The sequence below is a fragment of the Trichosurus vulpecula genome, chromosome 5 (genome assembly GCF_011100635.1).
Source record: "Trichosurus vulpecula isolate mTriVul1 chromosome 5, mTriVul1.pri, whole genome shotgun sequence".
Taxonomy (NCBI): Eukaryota; Metazoa; Chordata; class Mammalia; order Diprotodontia; family Phalangeridae; genus Trichosurus; species Trichosurus vulpecula.
The window spans coordinates 97,255,165-97,276,138 of NC_050577.1; the positions used below are offsets into that span (position 1 = coordinate 97,255,165).

Below are 20,974 nucleotides of genomic sequence, written 5' to 3' on the forward strand. Positions count from 1 at the left end.
TTGTTAAGTATCTATTATGTGAAAGGCACTAGAGATACTGTTTCACAATGGTCTTTATTTCCTTAAAGGAGGAGAATTTATATGGATTCCAGAAAATTCCATTTGAAGAAAATGTGGTCTTAGAGAAGAGTTTGTCAGTGACAAGAGTCACTAAGAAAAAGGAAGATGAAAAATTGCGTAGCCCCTGCCCTTAAGGAGCTTATTTTTACTTTTGGGGTGGGGGCAGAGGGATCTATGTAAATAAGTATAATATAAGATCAAATGGGAGAGGGACAAAGGGACAAAATAAAGAGATCCAGGAGTACTCCAGGAAAATTTCAGGAAGGAGAAAATGCTTTCAGTTGGGGCAGTTGGTGGGGGAATGCTATCAGGGAAAGAACTTCATGGTGGAAGTGGCATCTAAGCTAAACCTTGTGTTAAGTAAAGGATTTTAAATAATGGGGGGAGGCAAAGCCGGAGGAGGAGACCATTAGGCCCAATGCTCTATCTACTGCACTACCTAGCTCTGAGAAGAGCTTACGATAGAACTGTGGGAAAGTGGTAGCAAAGTGAAATACTGATGGAATAGAATGGAGTTGTCAAATATCCATTCCTCCCTCACCCCATGCCCCCAACTCCCCGCAGCCTTGAAGCAACAATACTCCCCATGCTGTAGCCCCTACTAGATTAAAAGGAAATTGGGAAATAGTTTTAAAAATAAGATACAACAGAACATAGATAATGTTGATATGTAGTTTTCTAAGTCAATGCGCAGCCCATATGGATCCTTAATGTATGATTTAGCATCTTTCCTCCCCCCACTGCCAATTTGAGTTTGATACCACTGGAATATGGCTACTTAGAAGGCTCACTAAGAAACAGCAGGAAACAAAAAATGCTTCAAAGAAAAAATGACTGGTGTGCAGGTAGAGAAACCACATACTAATGTGGAGTAACAAGCCCTAATCAGAGTCCTACTTAAGCAGGACTATAAATCCTAAAAACCAGGGATCTCTTGGGGAGAGGTGCTGACTAGGGGCCCCATCACAGTCTGTGGGCTCAAACCCAAATCCTTTTTATTTTCATTAACTTATAAACACAATTTTTAAACTTTGTGAGCCTGAGTGTTAGTGTCTCTCCTTGAGGAAGTATTCAATATGGAAATTTCCAGCTCATCCCAGAGAAGTGAAAAGTCCTCAGAGTGTACCCCAACCCTTTATATCGGGAGGGAGTCTCAAAGACTCCCCCAATAGAGTCAAGGTAAATTGGTAAGTATGTATGATGTCAAGAGAATATATAAACTGGTCACCATCATTTTAAATTTTCAGATATTTTCATATAATTCAAGGTAAAAGAAACAGCAGCATTTTCCATTTCCCTGAGTTTACTGCTGAAGTTACTTTGAAACTGCAGCTGGGTCTCAGGCATGACTTGAAGTCTCTCCCTCTCCCAGCCTCTTTTTATGGAATGACCTTTGTAATGAAATCAAAACTAATAAAAAACTGACCCATGTCCTTGACAGTATTAAACAGAATGAGACCAGTAGTCCATTAAAGTGGAAAATAAAATCACTAATATTCTTGCTGAGAATCCCAATAGAGCTACATGGCATGGGAAAATGTCTTAGTCTATCAGGGGTAATAAGAAAAGGAAGCTCAAATAACTTACTGTGTTCACTTTCCTTCAAAAGAACACATTTGCAGTCCTTGACCAAGACACCGAGTTCACTACAGTAAGGAGAAACTAAATTAGCCAGACAGAGAAGTTGCTGTAAATGAAATTTTAAGAGCAGGTCCCAAGGCTAGCTAGGTCAACTTTCTTCATTTGTTTTGACATCACTAAAAAGATTTAATGTTTCCAAAGAGTGTTCTTTTCTTTAATAAAGGCTGGGACAATTTCTGATATTAAAATTGTTCAGGAATGATTAGATCTATATACCTATCAACATTGTTCTTTCACTGATGACAGGAAGGCCAAAGAGAAAGTGAGAGATGGGGTAGGGAACAGTGGTTCTTCTGAAGGAACAGCCTTTTGAGGGTCATCCACTAAGACTGAGCTTTGTTCATGTTAGTAGCTATCATTCAACAAGATACTTAGTAGAATGGGAAAAAAATGGAACTAAAAAACTGAAGAATCATTTTTGTTCTCATATATACTTAGGGTATTCTGGAAAGCTTTTATTGGCATAGGGTAAAGGAGAGGACACTGACTATTCCAGTCTTGGCTTTCTCCATGGAATGAGCTGGATTGCCATGGGCCATTTAGGTGAATCATTTAATGAGCCACAATGGAAAAAGCAACATACACTGAAAATGAGTTCAAGTTCTGTTTCCTGTACTTCCTGTGTTGCTGTGAATAAGTCATTTCTGTCTGGGCTTGAGTCTGACTTTTGTTTGTTTATTTTTGGTCCAAACCTCTGCTTTTTGAAGTGGATGGAACCCAGGTTTGGGAACCCCCTCAGTTGATAGACAGCAGCAACATATCTGTACTTTGTAGTCTGCGAGCGTTGCTGAGGATGTGAGAATTTAAGTCACTTTCCTATGTCATACAGAGGGTATTTTTCAGAGGCAGGACTTTTACCCAGGACTTCCTAGTTCCTAAGGTGATTCTCTTTCCACCTCAATATATTCCTTCTCAGACCTGACTTTCCTTAGTTGTAAAATGGGGTTCCTAGTGTCCCCTACCTTGCAAGATTGTCATGAGAAAGCTCTGTGCAAACTTTCAAGCAATATAGAAATGTAAATTAGTATCAATTTCAGGGAATCTGTTTCTTCATTTGCAAAATGAGGGTGTACACACCAAATACCAAACTATTCCTAGCAGTGATTTTTATGGAATTGGAGAACTGAAATCAAAACATGCCCATAAATTGGGTAATGGCTAAAAAAATTACGGTACATGAATGTAATAGAATATTACTGAGAAGCATGTGAAGATGCGCATGAAATGGTACAGATTGACAAAGACAGAATCAAGAAAACAACAGACATGATGACTGCAGCACTTTAGACATAGAAAGAAAAAAAAGGAACCAGGAGGTGTAATTATCATGACCACATTTGGCCTCAGAGAGGAACTGAGAAAATGCACTTTCCTCCATTCTTTGTAGAGGTGGGGGACTATGAATACAAAATACTGCATATATTTCAGACATGGTGAATATACTGGCTGGTTTTGTTTAACAGCTCCTCAATCCTCTGTCCCCCCACCCCTGTGCCTTGCATTTTGATTCTTTGTAAGGAGGGACTGCTCACTGGGAAGGTGAAAGGGAAGGTCCATATCAGAAAATGGAGATGATATAAATATGGAAGGTAACAATACAAATATTTTTCCATTTATGAAAGTATTTTATTTAGGGAGTAAATTATGAGGACTGACCTAGACGATCACTGAAGTTTCTTCCAGGTCTACTATTAAACAATTTTTGATACTTAGGAACTAATGCTTTGTAATTGTAATGAAATCAATTTGCATTTTCTTATTATACTTTGTAAAGTAATTTTTCCTCTAATGGACTATGTCTTAATTTTAATTTGCAAAAACATGAACACTTGATTGAAAGACATAGGATCATGGAATTTCAAGGTGGATAGAACTCTAGAGATGATCTAATCCAGGGGGCTTTCAATCTGAGGTCTGTGAGCCCTGCAGGAGGTCTTTGAATAGATTTCAGGGCGTCCATAAATGTATATGGGGAAAATACATCTTTATTTTCATGATGCTCTAACTAAAAATCAGCACTTCTTTCAATTATGACTGACAAAAACAAAACGAACTTATTCCAAGAAGGGATCCAGAGGCTTCACCAGAGTGCCAAAAGGGTCCATGACTTTAAAAAAAAATAAGAAAAAACAAAAGAACCCATTAAGAACCCCATATCTAGTGCAATCCCATCATTTTACAAATGAGGAAATCAAGGTCCAGAGAGGTCATGCAATTTGCCCAATAGCACAAAGTTAGTAAGCAACAGTCAGAATTTGAACACTGGTTCTCTGACTCAATCGACTACTTTCTCTACCAAAATACTGTCTCTAGCAATAAATCAACTGTGTATTCTTGTGCAAGTTACTTCATTTCTTCTACAAGAAGGAGGCAATAATTTTCTCCCTTACCATCTTCACAGGACTGTTGTTGCAAACACTAAGATACAGTGTATGGAAGGCACTGGAGACTATGTATTAGACATACCTCAGGTGAAAATGCTTTCGCCTGGCTTTTGTAGCATACTTCCACCTATTTGTATGTGGGCCCTCCTTCATGAATATTCATGGTGGGTGGTTAATTCTTTTTCCCTCAATGCTTTAAACTAAATTGTCACTTACAGACACAGTACAATAAAAGGAGTATTTGTGCTTTAACCAAGATGGCAAGTTCCCATGATATCTGAATTCCATGTTCTAAGACTTCTGTCATGGAAGTAACTATTATTGAATTTGGACATATGTTGTTATTGTTCAGTCATTTTCAGTAGTAGTTGACTATTCATGATCCCATTTTGGGGTTTTCTCAGCAAAGATGCTTGGCATTCCCTTCTCCAGTTGATTTTACAGATAAGAAAACTGAGGCAAACAGGGTTAAGTGACTTGCTCAGAGTCACGCAGCTAGGAAGTGTCTGAGGCTAGATTTGAACTCAGGAATATGAGTCTTCCTGACTCCAGACCTGGCACTCTATTCATTGTGCCACCTAGTTGCCCTATGTATTTTTGAATTTGAACACAGAAACAATATAAGCTCAAACTATTAGTATTCTCTGTGCCTGAGATCTCTGGCTGCTAATAGTAAAAGCCTGGAACTCTGGGCTTGCCAGGAGGGAAGGTGGGAAGGAAGGAAGGTGGGAAGGAAGGAAGGTGGGAACTTGGGAAGGAATAAAGGGAAGAAGGAAGGAAGGAAGAAAGGAGGGTATACAGGAAGGAAAAAAGAAAGGAAAGAAATATTCTCAAAGTCATGCTGTGGTATTTCACAGTTTTCACTTGGCTCTTTCTCTGTCTTCCTCAATCAACTGTGCAACCAGCATATAATGGGTGACCCTGTAAATAAACAACAGTCTGGAGGTTCTAGCTCCCTTTGCTTTTATATGTTATCTATAAGCCAACTCTGCATGGGGGAAGAGCAGTTTCCCTTATCAGCTGCTATCTTCTGAAACCCACAGGTCAACTACCAAAGAAGAACTTATCTTCTTCCCTCCCAGTTGGTTAACTCAGCTCGACCTCTCTCCTTCTCTCTAAATGAAGGTAAATTTTGATGGCTGGAAATTTGGGGTTTACCGGCTAGATTTCTTCCTTCCTTCCTTCCTTCCTTCCTTCTCTCTCTCTCTCTCTCTCTCTCTCTCTCTCTCTCTTTCCCTTTTCTGACCTGTTTCACTCTGAACCTCATAGACTAAACCACAATAGGTCTCTGCCCAAGCTCCACTTAATGGTGATATTTTGGGCCCTCCTGGCTCAGGGTAAATGTCATTTGTAACTGTTTCTCTTCTTAGCAGCAACCCTGAGGGTCTTCCCCTCCCAGTTTGATCATTTTTTTTTTTCTGATTTTGGATTAAAGGGGCCACTTCTTCACTCACTTCTTAAAAAGGCCTATTCACTGAATGGCCAATACCTCACTCAAAGTGAGAACCTGAAAAGGCCTTAGCCTGTGAAAGGGCCAGGGTCTGCCAGTGCATCCTGGGCTATCTCCAGTCATCCTGGTGAACATCAGGCCACTGGTCCCAGATGGCTCTGGAGGAGAAAGTGAGGCTGGTGACCTTGCACAGCCTTCCCTCACTCAAATCAAAGTCAACTGCAAGTCATGTCATCATTTTCCTGATGCCATGGACCTCTTCAAAAACAAAAGACAAACAATAACTGCTTCTAGAATAAAAACCAAGTTCATGAGCCTGGCATTTGAAGCCCTCCATAATCAGGCTCCCACCTTCATTTCCAGCCTTCTTTCATATTATTCCCCCTCACTCACTCTACATTTCAGCTGATCTTCTCTGTTCATTGTTGTCGAAAGTCAACACTGATTTTCCATCTCCGTAGCTTCACAGAGACTAAGTCCTCTGCTTGAGTGCTCTCCCTTCTTCTCTCCTCTCCTCCTATACCCTAGTTTCCTGAAAGGTTCAGCACAGGTGCTACCTCAAATACAAAACCTTTCCAGAAACTCACCTGACATCACCCCACCCCTCTTTGCCATGCTCTCTGATGAAATAATCTTGTATTCACATATCCATGGACATATTGTATCCTGCCTTGGCAACCTCTTGCTCCTTGATGCAGAATTTAGGCTCCTTGTGGGCAGGGAATGTTTGATTCGTGTCTTTGTATCCCTAGCACTCAGCTAGCAATTCAGTTTGGCTAGAATACAGAAATGTATTAAGAAGAGTAATACAGAGTAAGCCAGAATTAAGTTGGAACCAAACTGTTAAGATGGACAAACAGACAAGTGTAAGTTCTCATCCATGTAATAGCTCATCAAATACTTGACAACAGTTGCCATGTCCCCTCTGGGATTTCTCTTCTCCAGGCTAAGTATGTCTAGTTTCTTCAATAACCCATGATTATTTGCCCTCCCTTGAACATTCTCTAGTTTATAAATGGTGCTACTAAACTATGATGCCCAGTATGTGACTCAATAGTCCAATCTGACCAGAGTGGAGTACAGCAAGACGTTTATCTTTTTAACCCTGGAAGCTATGATTCTCTTAATGAAGCCTAAAGATTGCTTTATATTTTTTGTTGCCTCATCATACTACTGACTCATATTGGGTTTTTAGTCCACTAACATGTCTAACCATCCTTTTCCTATATTGTATTTATAAAGTTGATTCTTTGAACCCAAGTAAAACTTCATATTTCCCTCCATTGAACTTTATTTGTCCCAATGTTCTAGCCTATCAAGACTGCTGTAGATGCAATGTACCAGTGTGTTAACTACCTTTCTCAGCTTGAAACTCCTGCCAAGCACAGACTGCTGGGTTTACTCATTCAATCAGTTGACATTCAATCAGTAATGAATGATTGCCCATTGAGTCTTGCCATTCATTCATTCCAAATCCAATTAATTGTACTATCACCTAACCCATGTATACCCATCTTTTCAACAGTATTAAGATGATGCTTGAAGGGATTTGTGACCTCAGCGATATGAGCAGATCACAAACTATTCATGACTTCTTATGCTTCGACTCTTACCCTCTAATTCCAATAAATCCTTCATGAGTGATATATTCATTGTGCTAGAAGCTTTCTCCTATCTCTCCTAAAATTATGCAAATATCAGTAGGGCACATGGGCTGTCCAAAAGTCATCCCTCACTCTTACTAACACGACCAGTCCATTTCCTTTTTTATAGCTATACATCTCCTTGATAACCTCCTGTACTGTTTTTCCATTATAATCCTCCCATGATAATATCTCGTAGCCTACGCACACCCATTATGCACCTCTCAAATGCCCTTTAGGCAACCTGAAACTTCAATTCTTCAGGAACTGCGGTATTTCATGATTTGTAGCCATAAAGCATCCCTGGAAGATGACTGATAGAATTTTGTTTCAGGAAGAAGAGTGTGGTTATTAAAAATAATGAGTGATTAATTTCCCAAAGGCAATCCATATTGTTCTTGTGAAAAGAGTTTAGAATTGATGATGCAGCAACCTTGATTCAAATCTGATTGAAATTTTTTATAATGCATGTAAACCATAAAGGTACCATGGGCAAATGACACAAATTTATTTGTACACTATTTCGCTGAAATTCTGATTACCAAGCAGACATAAAACACTGTCATCCGCTAAAGCCCTAATATGATGATATCTTATGTTTGTAAGGAGTGGGATCTAGGTTCTTGAATAGAACATTAACTCTAGCTGGAAAGGGTTTTGAGTTCTGGCTAGGGGTAAAGAGGAACCAACTCAAATCAGCTCTCAAGAACTGATTGTTAAATTTTCCATGTGAGCAATTAGACCTCAGAAATCATCAAATGCTACAAATCAAGGCTTAATTTATTGTTTTGTTAATTGTCCAGACTTAAGAAAGTAATGGAGAAAATGTTAATAATCCAGATTAAACTTAAAAGTGTGTCATGAGCACTTTCCCCCACCCTGAGATGTTGAGTCTGTGTTTTCTGAGGCCCATCCTAAAATGTTCAGTGTGGTGAGGCTTGCCACTAGGGAGGTTAACTGCCAGGTAATGCTTTTCCTTTGTTTTTGTTATAGCAGCTCATAAAGATCATGCATTAAATCCCACTGGGCTTGTCTATGATCTTCCTTGGGCAGACAGTAAGACATTGATGAAAGCATGCATCTTTTGAGTTCTAAAGAAGTTGGCACAAAAAAAGCCATTCTTGCGGTCTTCTAAAAACCAGCAGCCAGTGATTTCTGACAAGACTGTGAATGAGGAGGACCTACCTGATAGTTCTTCTCTAACTTGTGATTTAGAAATCCCAGAACCTGAAATTTCAATGGTGATCCTAACTTTTAACCCAGCAAGCTATTTTAAAGGATATCTATTTTTGTGTTAGAGGTTGCTTTAAATTTTGACTGTCAGTAAGCCTTAAGCTATTATAACTAATGGAGCTTTGACTATTTATGAACGATGACACTTGAGGGTTGTAATAAGGCTACTTTACGCTACCATCTGGTAATTCAGTACAGTCAGCCTTTGATTATCTGAATGCAGATTATCCACTTTATGGATTTGTTGGTCACAAATTTTTCATCCCAGGTCAGCTTCCCCCAAGTGCCTGGTGCACTCCCAGGCAGTGTGTGCTCAGGAAATGTAAACTAATTTAATAATAGCTTAAGTAAAACGTCAAAAGGCAAACTTGCCTTGGAAGCAGCATATAAATTTATAAACATCACATAATGTATTCCAAAGGTCTTTTTCCAAAATGATTTGCATTCCATAATGATTTCAGATGATTGCATGCTTCATATTATCCATACCCTTGCTCTCCACCATTAGCATGAATTATTGAAAGTTGACTTACACTACTTTGAGATTATTCAAATATCTTTGCCAGTGTGCCCCACTGTAGCCACGGGCTATTACAGCAAGTAGAAGATACAGATGTTTTGAAGATGAATTAGTAAGTATCACCAAGAAAAAATTACTGTTGTATAATGAAGTCATACAGTTGGGTTCCACAGCATCAGGTGGAGGGGAGGGATAGGTTGTAGGATTGAAAAGATACAATAAATAAGAGAATTCACGAGTACCCACAATATAGATGGAGAGGAAAAATTGGCATGGCGGGGGGGGGGGGACCAACATAAGGGATATATGGAGTATGAGATTATGAGTCTGATTTGTTTTTCCTCCACAATAAGCATATTATTCTGTATCTCCTCCCTTCCTTGTCTTATTAGTGGAGGAAGGGTTAAGAGTAATATGGGGAGAGAGTACAATGAAATGGGGAGATTGGATCCAAAGAGCTTGTAATGGTCTGGACTGAGGGGCCTGGACTGAACTTGAGTAGGCTGAGATTTGCAAACTTGCCCTAACACCCCAATTCAGGCATACGAATCTATGACATTTCCTGCTGTTGCCAAGACAGAGATCATTACCAGGGCTTATGCAAAAGTACAAAATAGGGGGCATCTGAACTAGAGCTTCAAGGAAGAGACAGATTTCAACAGAGATGAGGAGGAAATATATTGCAGGCAAATGAGAAAGTTCTATTAGAAAATGGATTTTGAGATGGCTACAGAGAATGTGTTTGAAATCTACTTGTGAGCTGTGTGAACTTAGGCAAGTCACTGAAACTCTCTGGGTCTCCCCTTCTTTGACTGCAAAATGAAGGCATTAGACTAGATGACCTCTAAGGTCTGGTTCTAGCACTAAATTGTATGACTGACTATGAAAATGCAAGGCAAGGGGCAAGAAATAAGTAGGTAAGATGAAGGAAAAGTGAACAGTCTGGTTCCAACGGAATGTGTGGAGAGAAGAGGCAACAATCAGACTGGAAAGGTAGGTTAGAACCAGACTACACAGGACCTTAACTGCTGGGCTAAGGAACCTGCGTTTTATCCTAAAGGCACCAGGGAGCCAATGATGATGCTGATATAGGAGATTAATGTAAAAACTGTACATTAAAAAGCTTGCTTTGGAGGTTGTATGAAAGATGAAAAGAACAGAGGAAATGCAAATAAGGAAGCATGTTAGAAGACTAACACAATAGTCTAAGCCAGAGGCAATGAGACCATGGACTAGGGTAGTAGCAGCTTTTGTGAAGATATCCAGAAGCAGGGGTGGTCAAAAGAGTCAAACAAGTAGAGAGGAAAGTCCTGGAAGATAAAAGACAAGATGGGATCAGGGCACAAATAGAGGGGTTAGCATAAAGGAGGAAGAAGGCCACCTCATTCTCTAAGACTGTTGAAAGTAGAAGAGGAGAAGCCAGGAAAGAAGGCAGTTTTGACAAAGGGGGAGGAAGGAATTGACAATGGATGACCTCAATCATCTAATTAAGCAAAAGTAAAATACAGCATCTACTGAAGGATGCTGATACAGCATCTATCTCTTCCTCCATCTGAATAGCTGAAGATTATTTCTCTTTCTTCTTATTTCTCATGGGGGCAGCTAGATGGCACATTGGATAGAGTGCAGGGCTGCAGTCAGGAAGACTCTTCTTAAATTCAAAATCTGGCCTCAGATCCTTAGTAGCTGTGTGACCCTGGGCAAGTCACTTAACCCTTTTTGCCTCAGTTTCCTCATCTACTAGAGAAGAGAATTCCAAACCACTCCAGTATCTTTGCCAAGAAAACCCCAAATGGGGTCACAAAGTGTCTGACATGACTGCAAAGCCTGAGGAACTACAGCCTATGTCTCACAGCACTTACCTTAAGCCCTTCATTTATACTTATACTATAGTTGTTCATGTAAATGTTTTTCCCCCTTTTGCCCCCATTACCCATACTCATACTGGTATACCTCAACCCTCCTTCCCCTTAGTCTCCACCCATCTCAGTCCTTTTTGGTGTTCCCTGTAACCCTAGTCTATTATTAACAAACTACTCTTTACCCTTGCACTCTTCTTCAAATCCTCTTTCCTTCTGTTGCTAGCTGGAACTTAATTTTCCCTGCCTACACTGTATCTCTCACCATCCACTTCTCTCTCGGACTGCCCAACTCACAGGACCAGGAGGGGTAGGTAATTAGCACACTCCATAGTCTCATCGCCTCTTGTTGGAGGAAGTAGCATGTGAGTTGGACCTTGAAGAAATGGAGAAACTTTTGCAAATGGAAGAACAAGTCAGGGTTAATCCATTCAGGGCATGGGAGACACTTGAAAAAAAGACATAAAAAGACCGAATATGTGAAGGGAAGGATATGCGATAAGACCAGAAAGGTTGGTTGGAGCTAGATGGAGAAGGGCCTCAAATGCTAGTAGGATCAAGAGTTTTTCATTGATTCGGGAGGTAATCCAGTTGCAGAGGAATGACGTGCCTTAAGTGGTACCTAAGTAAGATTTTCCACATAATGATGTGAAGGATGGATTAGAGACAGCAGAGACCAGAGGCAGGAAGAGAAGTAAGGAGACTCTTAGAATAGTCTAGCCAAAAAGATGATGTCTTCAATTAAGGTTTCTTCCGTGGGAAGGAAAGCCCAGGTGGAGAGGTGCTGATGAACAGAACTGTGTGGGGGTGGAGTGGGGTGGAGGGAGAGTGAGGAGGAAGACAGGATCCTAGGCAACTATATGGATGGTTATCCTTTCAAAAGATATAGGGAAATTAGAGGGAGGTGCAGGTTTGGAGAGAATCATATATAATTAAATTAGCAAAAGGAATCTTATGAAGGGGCAGCAAGATGCATTGGATAGAGTGCTGGGCCTGGAGTCAGGAATCCCACCTCAGACACTTACTAGCTCATGTGACCCTGGGCAAGTCACTTAACCCTGTTTGCCTCATTTTCCTCATCTGTAAAATGAGCTGGAGAAGGAAATGCAAACCACTCCAATATCTTTACCAAGAAAACCCCAAATGGGGTCACAAAGAATTGGACACGACTGAAGCATAAATCATATGAAGTCATAGGGTGTGTAATCCTTCACTTATTCATTTCCCCTGTTAAAATTCAAGTTATAGATAAGAATGAATTTTGTCGCTGTCTGGGAAAGTAAGCATGTGTACACTGCAGTTAAAACTTTGGACTGGTCCCAGAAAAAACTGTTAATGCTAGTGTCCACATCTGAGGGAGCATCCCTCCCACAACACTTAACTGTCAAAAGAGGCATGTGGCTGATTAAATCATCCTTGCTACTGAGTTATGCCTTTGACACCCAGCAGATCCTTTAATAGAGAGGCAATAATACCCTCTGCCACTTTTCTACAGTCTGAACTTCCCATCACAGCCAGCCTGAATGTGAATGAGAGCTGAAAGACTGCTGAACTACTGCCAGATGATACCACATTCCTCTGACAAGACAGCATCCCCCGCTGTCCTTTCTCCTGACAGGTATCTATTTTGATCTCCTCCTAGAGAATACAATGACAGCTCCCATCCTTGATCTTTTGGCTTAGTTCCCAAGGAGACCTCCCCTTGTCATGTTTTATTCATGGCGTGTGCAGGTCCACTTCTTTCACCGTAGAAACTACTGGTGGGGTAGGGGCAATAGATGAAGCAGAAATGGTTTGGAAGTTGCATGAGAAAGTCACCACCTCCTTGTGTTCTGGAGCCTGAAGTGGAATCAGAACCTGGGGTGGGGAAGTGAGGTTGTGGTTTTAAGACTAGGGTAAAGGCAGAGAGGGAGAGAAGGAGACAGAGAGAGAAGGAGTCACAGAGAGACATTTGTACGTGCGTGTGAATAATAAAAGAAATGGGCAGCCAAACCCAGAGTAATCCATGCTGGCATTCAGTATAAACTTCAGGAATCTGAGATTATGTATAAGAAAGACAGCATGTTGGATAAAAATAGTGGACCTAGATATAGCTCCATGTTGGGACAGCCAAAACAAAACAAAACAAAACAAAGAGTACCCATTATCAGTCTCCCCACTATACCCATACCCCAATAATATTTTTGCCATCAACTCAGTTATTGCCCTTTCTGCAAGAATTATATATCTATACTTTTACTAGTCATAAAATTGTAAGGGAAGAAATAGCAATAAAAATATGTGTTGCCACATATAAAGAATGTATTATATATAGATATTTTTTTTTACCTGGAGAATTATGTCCTTTTCATTACGGGTGATGTTAACACTGTGAGGCTGTCCATTTGCCATGTTTCGGTGGTCTACATCAATATTATATGGCTCTCTGGTGCCTCCCAGGTTGTATCGAATCTGTAAGTTTCCTGTATAAAAAAGTAGTGGAGAGTCTTAGCAATTTCTTTGCTTTATGCCTCTTACATGCTCATCTTTTGTTTTCCCTTTTAAGTTTCTCCTAAACCCTCTTCCCCATCTTATTCTGCATTAATAATATGGTGGATGAAAACTCTGAGGTACTGCTCTGGAGTCATGCTAATCCTGGAGATCTAAGCTCTAAGGGCAGGCAAGGGTTTGTTATTTGCAAACAAGGAGCCATTGCTGGCCATCGGTTTAATGTCAAAGCAGGAAATTGTGCAAATTATAAAAGTTGGGATAATGCCTAGAATTTATGAGTGTAGCAATATAGCACTATGGAGACTGCTGCAGGCTTCACCAAAAAGTATTGGAAATTAGAAATAAACACAGGGTGTAGGGATGCTTTTATGCTATAAGCCGAGCAGGGCATGTGGCACATAAAATAATCATGAGTATACAATATTAAAGTCAACACAATTTACAAAGGATAAATAGATGAAAATGTTGGTGGCCTCTAAGAAACCATGAACATGGTGATTTTCCTTACTCTATAGGATGCATCAATCCTTATGTAAATAACAGAGGATGAAAGTTTTCAGGCTTTGCCCCTTGCCTCTTCTATATTCAGTTGTTTTTCTCTCTGTCCCTACCTCTTCTCTCTCATTTATCTCTTTCTTATCTTTCTAAAAATGACCAGGGATAATCTATTTACTTAGTGATTTCATTTTATCTGAATAACAGCCATAGATTTTGTTCCTTGTTTATTTATGTTTTTTTTAAAAATCAACGGATTTGTTTTTAAGATGAAAGATCCTGGGATTTAGACCTGGAAGAAAACTTAGAGAGAAATCTCATTCTTTTGTTTGCATGAGGAAAACGAGGCCCAGAAGGATATGACTTTTCAAAGGTCACACAGGTAGTCAGTGGCTGAGGTAGGATTTGAATCAAGTTCTCTGGACTCTGGATTCAACATGCTTTCCATTACTCTGTAGCAGAAGATAGCACAGTATAATGGAGGGAACTCTATATGCAGATTTAGGATACTGGTTCTAGTTGCAGAACTAATTCTAGACTATGAAGTGTGACCTTGGGCAGGCTACTTAATTTAACAAACATTTATTAGTCACTGCCTGTGTGCAGAGCATGGTCAGGGAGAGGCAAGGTTTATGTTAGACAATTAATCTCTCTGAGGCTCCTTGGTGTCCTCATCCATGAGCAGAAGTTGTAAAGATCAAATGAGCACCAGCCTTGGTCAGGAGGACATGAGTTCAAATGTGGCCTCAGACACTAAGCTATGTGACCCTGGGCAAGTCACTTAACTCTGATTGCCTCAAAAAAAAAAAAGACCAAATGAGATCTTGCATGTAAAGCATTTTGTAGCCAGATTATCACAAAAACGTGAATTTAGTTATTCCTTTTCTATTCAGGGTCTGTTCTCTATACCATTAGTGTCTCTTCCAAATTCTCAAACTCAAATTTCATTCCTCTCTGGACCCTCTGACCGTCTGTGAATGGCCATTGTAGGAGGATTTGATGTCCCTTCTGGTTCTGATGTGCTATGATCATTTATGTTATTTATGCTATCATTTCCTTTTTAAGTAATTTAGTATTCTGCTTGCTTGTAAGCAACATAATGACATTGCTACATTGGAAAGCAGGACTGGTAAAAATAAAGAGTTAACTCTATTTCCTGTTTTTTCTTCTCTTTTGTTTCTTAAAACTCTCTCTCTTTATATGTATATACATACATACATACATACATACATATATATATACATATATATATATATATATATATGATAGTTTATGACTTCCTTATTTATGTTCAGCCTCCTGAATTTCTTTATACTTTTGTCTAGGCTTTTTTTTTACACTCATAGGAATGGATTTATTTTATACTCAATCATCCATCTTTAATGGATCCATGATCTCATCCATGTGAGTACTCCCTCCAGAGGAGTAGACTGAAACCTATCAATTCCTGCCTAGACTGCATGTCTTTCCTCTATGATTAGGGGTTGGTCTAATTTGTTGGGATACTTTCTCTAGATCAAGGCTCTTAGCTTGGGGTTGATGTGTAGATTTCAGATGGTCCATAAACTTGGATGGGAAGAATTGTATCTTTATTTCAATATAATTGGTGTTTGTGGAAATCCTATGTATTTTATTTTATGAATTAAAAAATTCTTAAAAGTTGTCCATAGCCTTCACTAGACTGCCAAAAGGATCTATGCCCGCCAAAATGTTAGGAATGCCTGCCTGGATCTCTTGACCTTGTGTGGATATAAATAAAGCACACACAGGGTCCGTCAGCTATCTCTTGTTCTTGCTATATAACCAGGCCATCTTTCTTTCATTTTATGCCTTAGGGAGTAGGGTCTGGAACTGTATTCTTGATATTCTTGGTATAGGAAACTCCCAGGTGAAGAAATCTTTTCCACCAGTACAGTTCTGTACTTTCTCTGTAACTTAAAAGTCTCAGTGAGTTGTATAGATCATTGAGGAGTTAACTTGCTGAAGGTAACACAGCCATTATGTGTCAGGGGCAAATTTAAACTCATTTTCTTCCAAGTCAGCTTGCAAATTGCTGTTCCATGCTGCCTCTTATTCCTCAAACAAGGAACAAATTCCTTAAAAGAATTTATGAGGTTTTTTTTTTGGACACCATGTAGACAACTGACTAAGTGGTTGAAGATTTCATCTGGTCACTTGGAATTTTGCAAACACAGACTTTATTTTATTTTATTTCATTTCATTTTGTTAAAGGAATATCTAACTTTTGGAAAAAATTTTTAATGTGAAATTCAGAAAGTACATTTTCTAGCAGGTTACATGTTAACTGTGGCATCTACTTCCACGTTCTATTTCACTGATCCTGCCATGAAGTGCTGCCTCTCCTAGTTTCTGGAAATCTTACTATTATCTTGCCCTGACAAGCCTCAGCCCTGGAGTACTCCTATCAACTACTGACTTCATTCCTATTTACATGCTACTGAATAAAGCAAGGGAAAATTAGTGTGCTGACTAAATGCACTACAAATTTATGTTATGTAATCTCAACTGCACCCTCACTGCCGCAAGGCAATCCTTTATACCTCCCTAATTGAAACACTTTTCTACTAACTGCAGTGGCTCTTCAAAATTTTCTCTCCCAACTTAAACCTCACATAGCTCCCTTCCACCACCCTTTCAACAGAGAACCTTGCTTCATATTTGATTGAAATTGAGGCCATTGACAGGTGGTCTATATCGACATTGTATGGCTCTGTGGTGCCTCTCAGGTTGTATTAAATCTGTAAGTTTCCTGTATAAAAAGGTAGTGGAGAGTCTTAACAATTTCTTTGCTTTGTGCCTCTTACAAATTCATCTTTTCTCTCCCTTTTCCCCCTGTTTCTCAACTCGCATCTCATAGAAGCCTTCTGTGGTACCGAGATGGCCCTTCTCATTACCAAAGCAAACTTGTAAATATGTACTACTTGCACAAATCATCCCATTCCATCTCATCTCCTATAGCAGATTGTACCTCTCATTCCCAATCTCACTTACCTTTAATCTCTCCTTTTCTATTGGCTGCTTCTCTACTGCCCACAAATGCCCAAGTCTTCCCCATTCTAACTAAACCAAACCAAACCAAACCACACCAAACCAAAAAATCTCTCACCTGATCTTTTCTTTCTCATTCATTATCAAACCATCTGTCTTCTGCCTTTTGTGGCTAAATACGTTGAGAAGGACTTCTACAGTAACTGCCTCTACTCCTTTTCCTCTCATTCTCTTCTTAATTCTATGGTCTGGCTTCTGACATCACTCAATGGAGACCACTTTCTCCAAAGTCATTAGTGATCTCTTAACTGCCAAATCTAATGGCCTTTTCTCAGTCATTGTCCCCTTAAGAATGTCAATAGTAACTTTCTCTTTTGACCAGCAAACCTGACGGTCTTCCCCTCCCAACTTTTGATCTGGTTGATCATCCTTTTCTCCTTGATAACCTCTTTTCTCTAGGTTTCCTGACACTTCTTTATTCTGGTTCTCCTCCTGCTTATCTGGCTACTCCTTCTTAGTTTCCTTTGATGGCTCTTCACTAACCATGGATGTTCCACAAGGTTCTGTGCTGAGCCTTCCTCTTTTCTCCCTCTATACAATTTCAATTGGTGATCTCATCAGCTTCCACTGATTCAGTTCTCATTTCTATGCTGATGATTCTCACATCTACTCATCCAGTTGTAATATCAGTTAAGTTGGATGTCTTTGATTGAGTCTTATTAGGTGCTAAACCCCAGGCCCAAACCCCTATCTACTAGGTGCTAAGCCTATGTGGGCATGAAGCTCTCAGGGTCCTAAGGGCAGTTGCTAAGACCAGAGCCAATAGTAGGAGCCTGAGTTCTGGTTGCTCAGATGACATTTGGTGACAGCTAAAGAGAGAGCAGAGCTATTTGCTTAGGGCTCTCACTCTTGAAGGTGTGTTGATGTGGAGACTCTGGGCAGCTGTAGTTAAGAGCCCTCCAGCTTGTAAACCCGGATGTTTGGACTTTGTTAAACTCTGGTAACTACGAATCCAGATTTGAATCAGACAAGATCTGTCTGTTGATGTTTGTAATTTGTTTGTATTTGCTCTGAAGTTCAGGGTGCTGGATTTTTCCCCTGAACTAAGTGAATGATATTTGTATGCTGGATTAAACTAAGATTCTTAACCCTTTAATGTTGCTTTCCTTAGTAAAGCAGATCAAAAGCACCTATGTTGGCAGCTTTCTGTGTGCTGGTTGTTGGTGGGTCTTACACCCCTTCAGCAGCTGCTAGCAGATTGTTGTAACAAATGGCGTAGTCATGGCAGGATCTGCATTTTAAAAGGAAAGTATGGTGTTTTGGGGTACTGGGTTGGTTGAATGTTTCCCAGTTTTTGGATTGCTCTTTGTACTTGGGGTGGCTATGGTTCTGTGGAGCCCCAGGGGCAAAAGAGGCCTGAAGGAAAACAGGCCAGTGAAAGTGGGGCCCAGAGCAGGAGATAATCCCTTCTTTGAGAGCTTGAGCTGATAAGCCTGGCTCTGGAGGACTGTGCTGAAAGGGTGAATGTTTTGATATTGTATTGTATATGAAGTTTTGAAACAGGAGCAGAGAACTGCCTTCGTATAGACTTGAGAGAAAAATCAGAGAATGGCCTTTATGCAGATTTGGCGGGAGCAGCTGGTGAGGAGAGAGAAGAAGCAGATGGTGGCTGCCTACATATTGACCCAAACAGAGAAGAAGACTGCCTACATGAGAACTTTGGAAAGGTGAGAGCAGTGATCTGCCTTCCAGCCAACTTTGGTGAGGTGAGTGCAAAGATGGAGAACTGCCTACATGGAGATCTGGATTCTGGCAGAAGCCAGGATAGACCAGCCAGAGCTAGAGGACCAGAAACTCAGGGGCTTGGAATTCAGCCCTGGGGCAAGATGTAAACTTTGCAGCAAGGAGATAAGTGTGCCTTTTTGCAGCCTCCCCTTGGGCCTGTTTGGAACTCAGGAGGGAGGGGTGTTTATGGTGGGGTGTGGGAAGTGCCTTGGACCCCCAGGGACCCTACCCTGTTGCCTTTATTGTCCAGCCGCCCCTCAGGACTTGGAAGCGGCAATTGGAACAGCATGGAGAGGACAGACCCCCAAAAGAACTCCTGAACTTCAGAGCAAACACAAACAAATTACAAACATCAACAGACAGATCTTGTCTGATTCAAATCTGGATTCGTAGTTGTCAGAGTTTAATAAAATCCAAACGTCCGGGTTTACAAGCTGGAGGGCTCTTAACTACAGCTGCCCTGAGACTCCACATCAACATACCTTCAAGAGTGAGAGCCCTAAGCAAATAGCTCTGTCCCTCTTTTTATACACTCTTTAGCCATCATCAAATGTCATCTGAGCGACCAGAACTCAGGATCCTACTATTGGCTCTGGTCTTAGCAACTGCCCTTAGGACCCTGAGGGCTTCATGCCCACATAGGCTTAGCACCTAGTAGATAGGGGTTTGGGCTTGGGGTTTAGCACCTAATAAGACTCAATCAAAGACACCCAACTTAATTGATATTACACCAGCCCTAACCTTTCTGTTGACCTCTGGCCTTGCATCTCCAACTATCTACTGGAAATCTCAATGGATGTCCCGCAGATACCTTAAACTCAAAATTGAACTTATTATCCACCCCCCCAAACCTTCCACACTTCCTATTTCCCTATTACTACAGATTGTACCACCTGTCTCTAGGTTTGCAACCTATAGATCATCCTTGACTCCTTACTGTTTTTCACCTCCCGTATCCAGTCTGTTGACAAAGTTTGTCCACTGTACCTCATAACATCTCTCATATATGCCTCATTCTGTCCTCTGACACTGCAACCACCCTGGAACAGGCCCTCACCACTTCATGCTTGGACTATTGCAATATCCTGCTGGTTGGTCTCCTTGTTTCTCTCCTTCAGTCCATCTTCCACTCAGCTGCCAAATTCAACTTCCATAAAACACAGATCTGACCACATCAAACTCTGCCCCACCCCCATTAACCCCCATCAAAAACCACTCTCTAGTGGTTTCCTATTATCTCTATGATTAAATATAAAACCCTCCATGTGGTGTTAAAAGCACTTTAAAACCTGCCCTCACCTTGCCAGTATTCTTATACCTTACACCTCCTTCCCCATTGTACTCTTAAATCTAGTGATACTGAACTTGGCACATTATACTCTAACACCCAACCCTGGGCATTTTTACTTGCTTTCCCCTATGCCTAGAATTCTATCCCTCCTTAGGTCCATTTCTTGGCTTCCTGTAAATCTGGCTGAAATCCCACTTTCTAAAGGAAGGACTTGCTGTTCCCTCTTCATTCCAGTGCCTTCTTTTTGCTGATAATCTCCAACTTATCCTGTATATAGCTTGTTCGTCCATAATTGCTTATATATTGCCTTCTATCTTAGACTGTGAGCTCCTTGAGAGCTGAGATTGTCTTTTGACTTTCTTTGTATTCCCAACACTTAGCACAGTGCCTGGAACACAGGAGGGACTTAATACAATTTTATTGGCTGTCTGCTGCTGAGGTGGGGTAGGGGAGAATTCACATTTATGTCAACATCTAGATGCCTTTACCTTTAAAATCTCCTTTTTATGTATACTTCCATGCTTTCATAACAGTAGTAAAATTGGTTTTAGGTTTATTATATTAATTTTTATGATTTTCTTCCTTTTTCTTTAAAATTTTACACTTTTATGGTTTTATCCTTTAAAAATGACAGAAATAACTTCTTCTGAGGGAGACATGAGAGTTAAGAAGCTAGAATATGGTGAATGGCTCAAAATGGTTATTCAAATACACTTAAGTAATAAATTTCAAATGATGTGTTTAAAATACTTCTGTAAGAGGGTGTCAACATTCCCTGTACAAGGATGTCAATATAACAGTGAGAGGAGTATTGATGTTTAACCATTAAAATATAACATGATGAATAAAGAGAGCTACTTCATTGATCTCCCATTCATCTCCTAAATGAATTAAAACCATCGCATACTATTTCTGTGTGAGGGTCCATAGTAAAAAAATGTACTTAACATTTCTTTTCTCTTGGTTACCGTCATCATGAGCACACATTTATGGACTATAACTGAGTATAGTATGCTGCATAAGTCGTAAAAATCAGGGATGGAACTTGAGTGAGGTGAATGGGACTTTGTCCCTGGGCACCAAAACTTAGGGAGTGTAACAATTTAAAATAACT

At 40.2% G+C, this 20,974-nt stretch overlaps 1 protein-coding gene across 1 annotated transcript in view; it reads right to left on the minus strand.

Moving 5' to 3' along the window:
- The window catches only part of LOC118850956 (contactin-associated protein-like 2), a 210,773-nt gene that overhangs the window by 186,169 nt on the left and 3,630 nt on the right, over nt 1-20,974 (minus strand). The window contains exon 2 of the mRNA XM_036760566.1: nt 13,119-13,252. Within this exon, the coding sequence (XP_036616461.1) occupies nt 13,119-13,252 (134 nt within the window). The remainder of the gene's footprint in view (nt 1-13,118; nt 13,253-20,974) is intronic.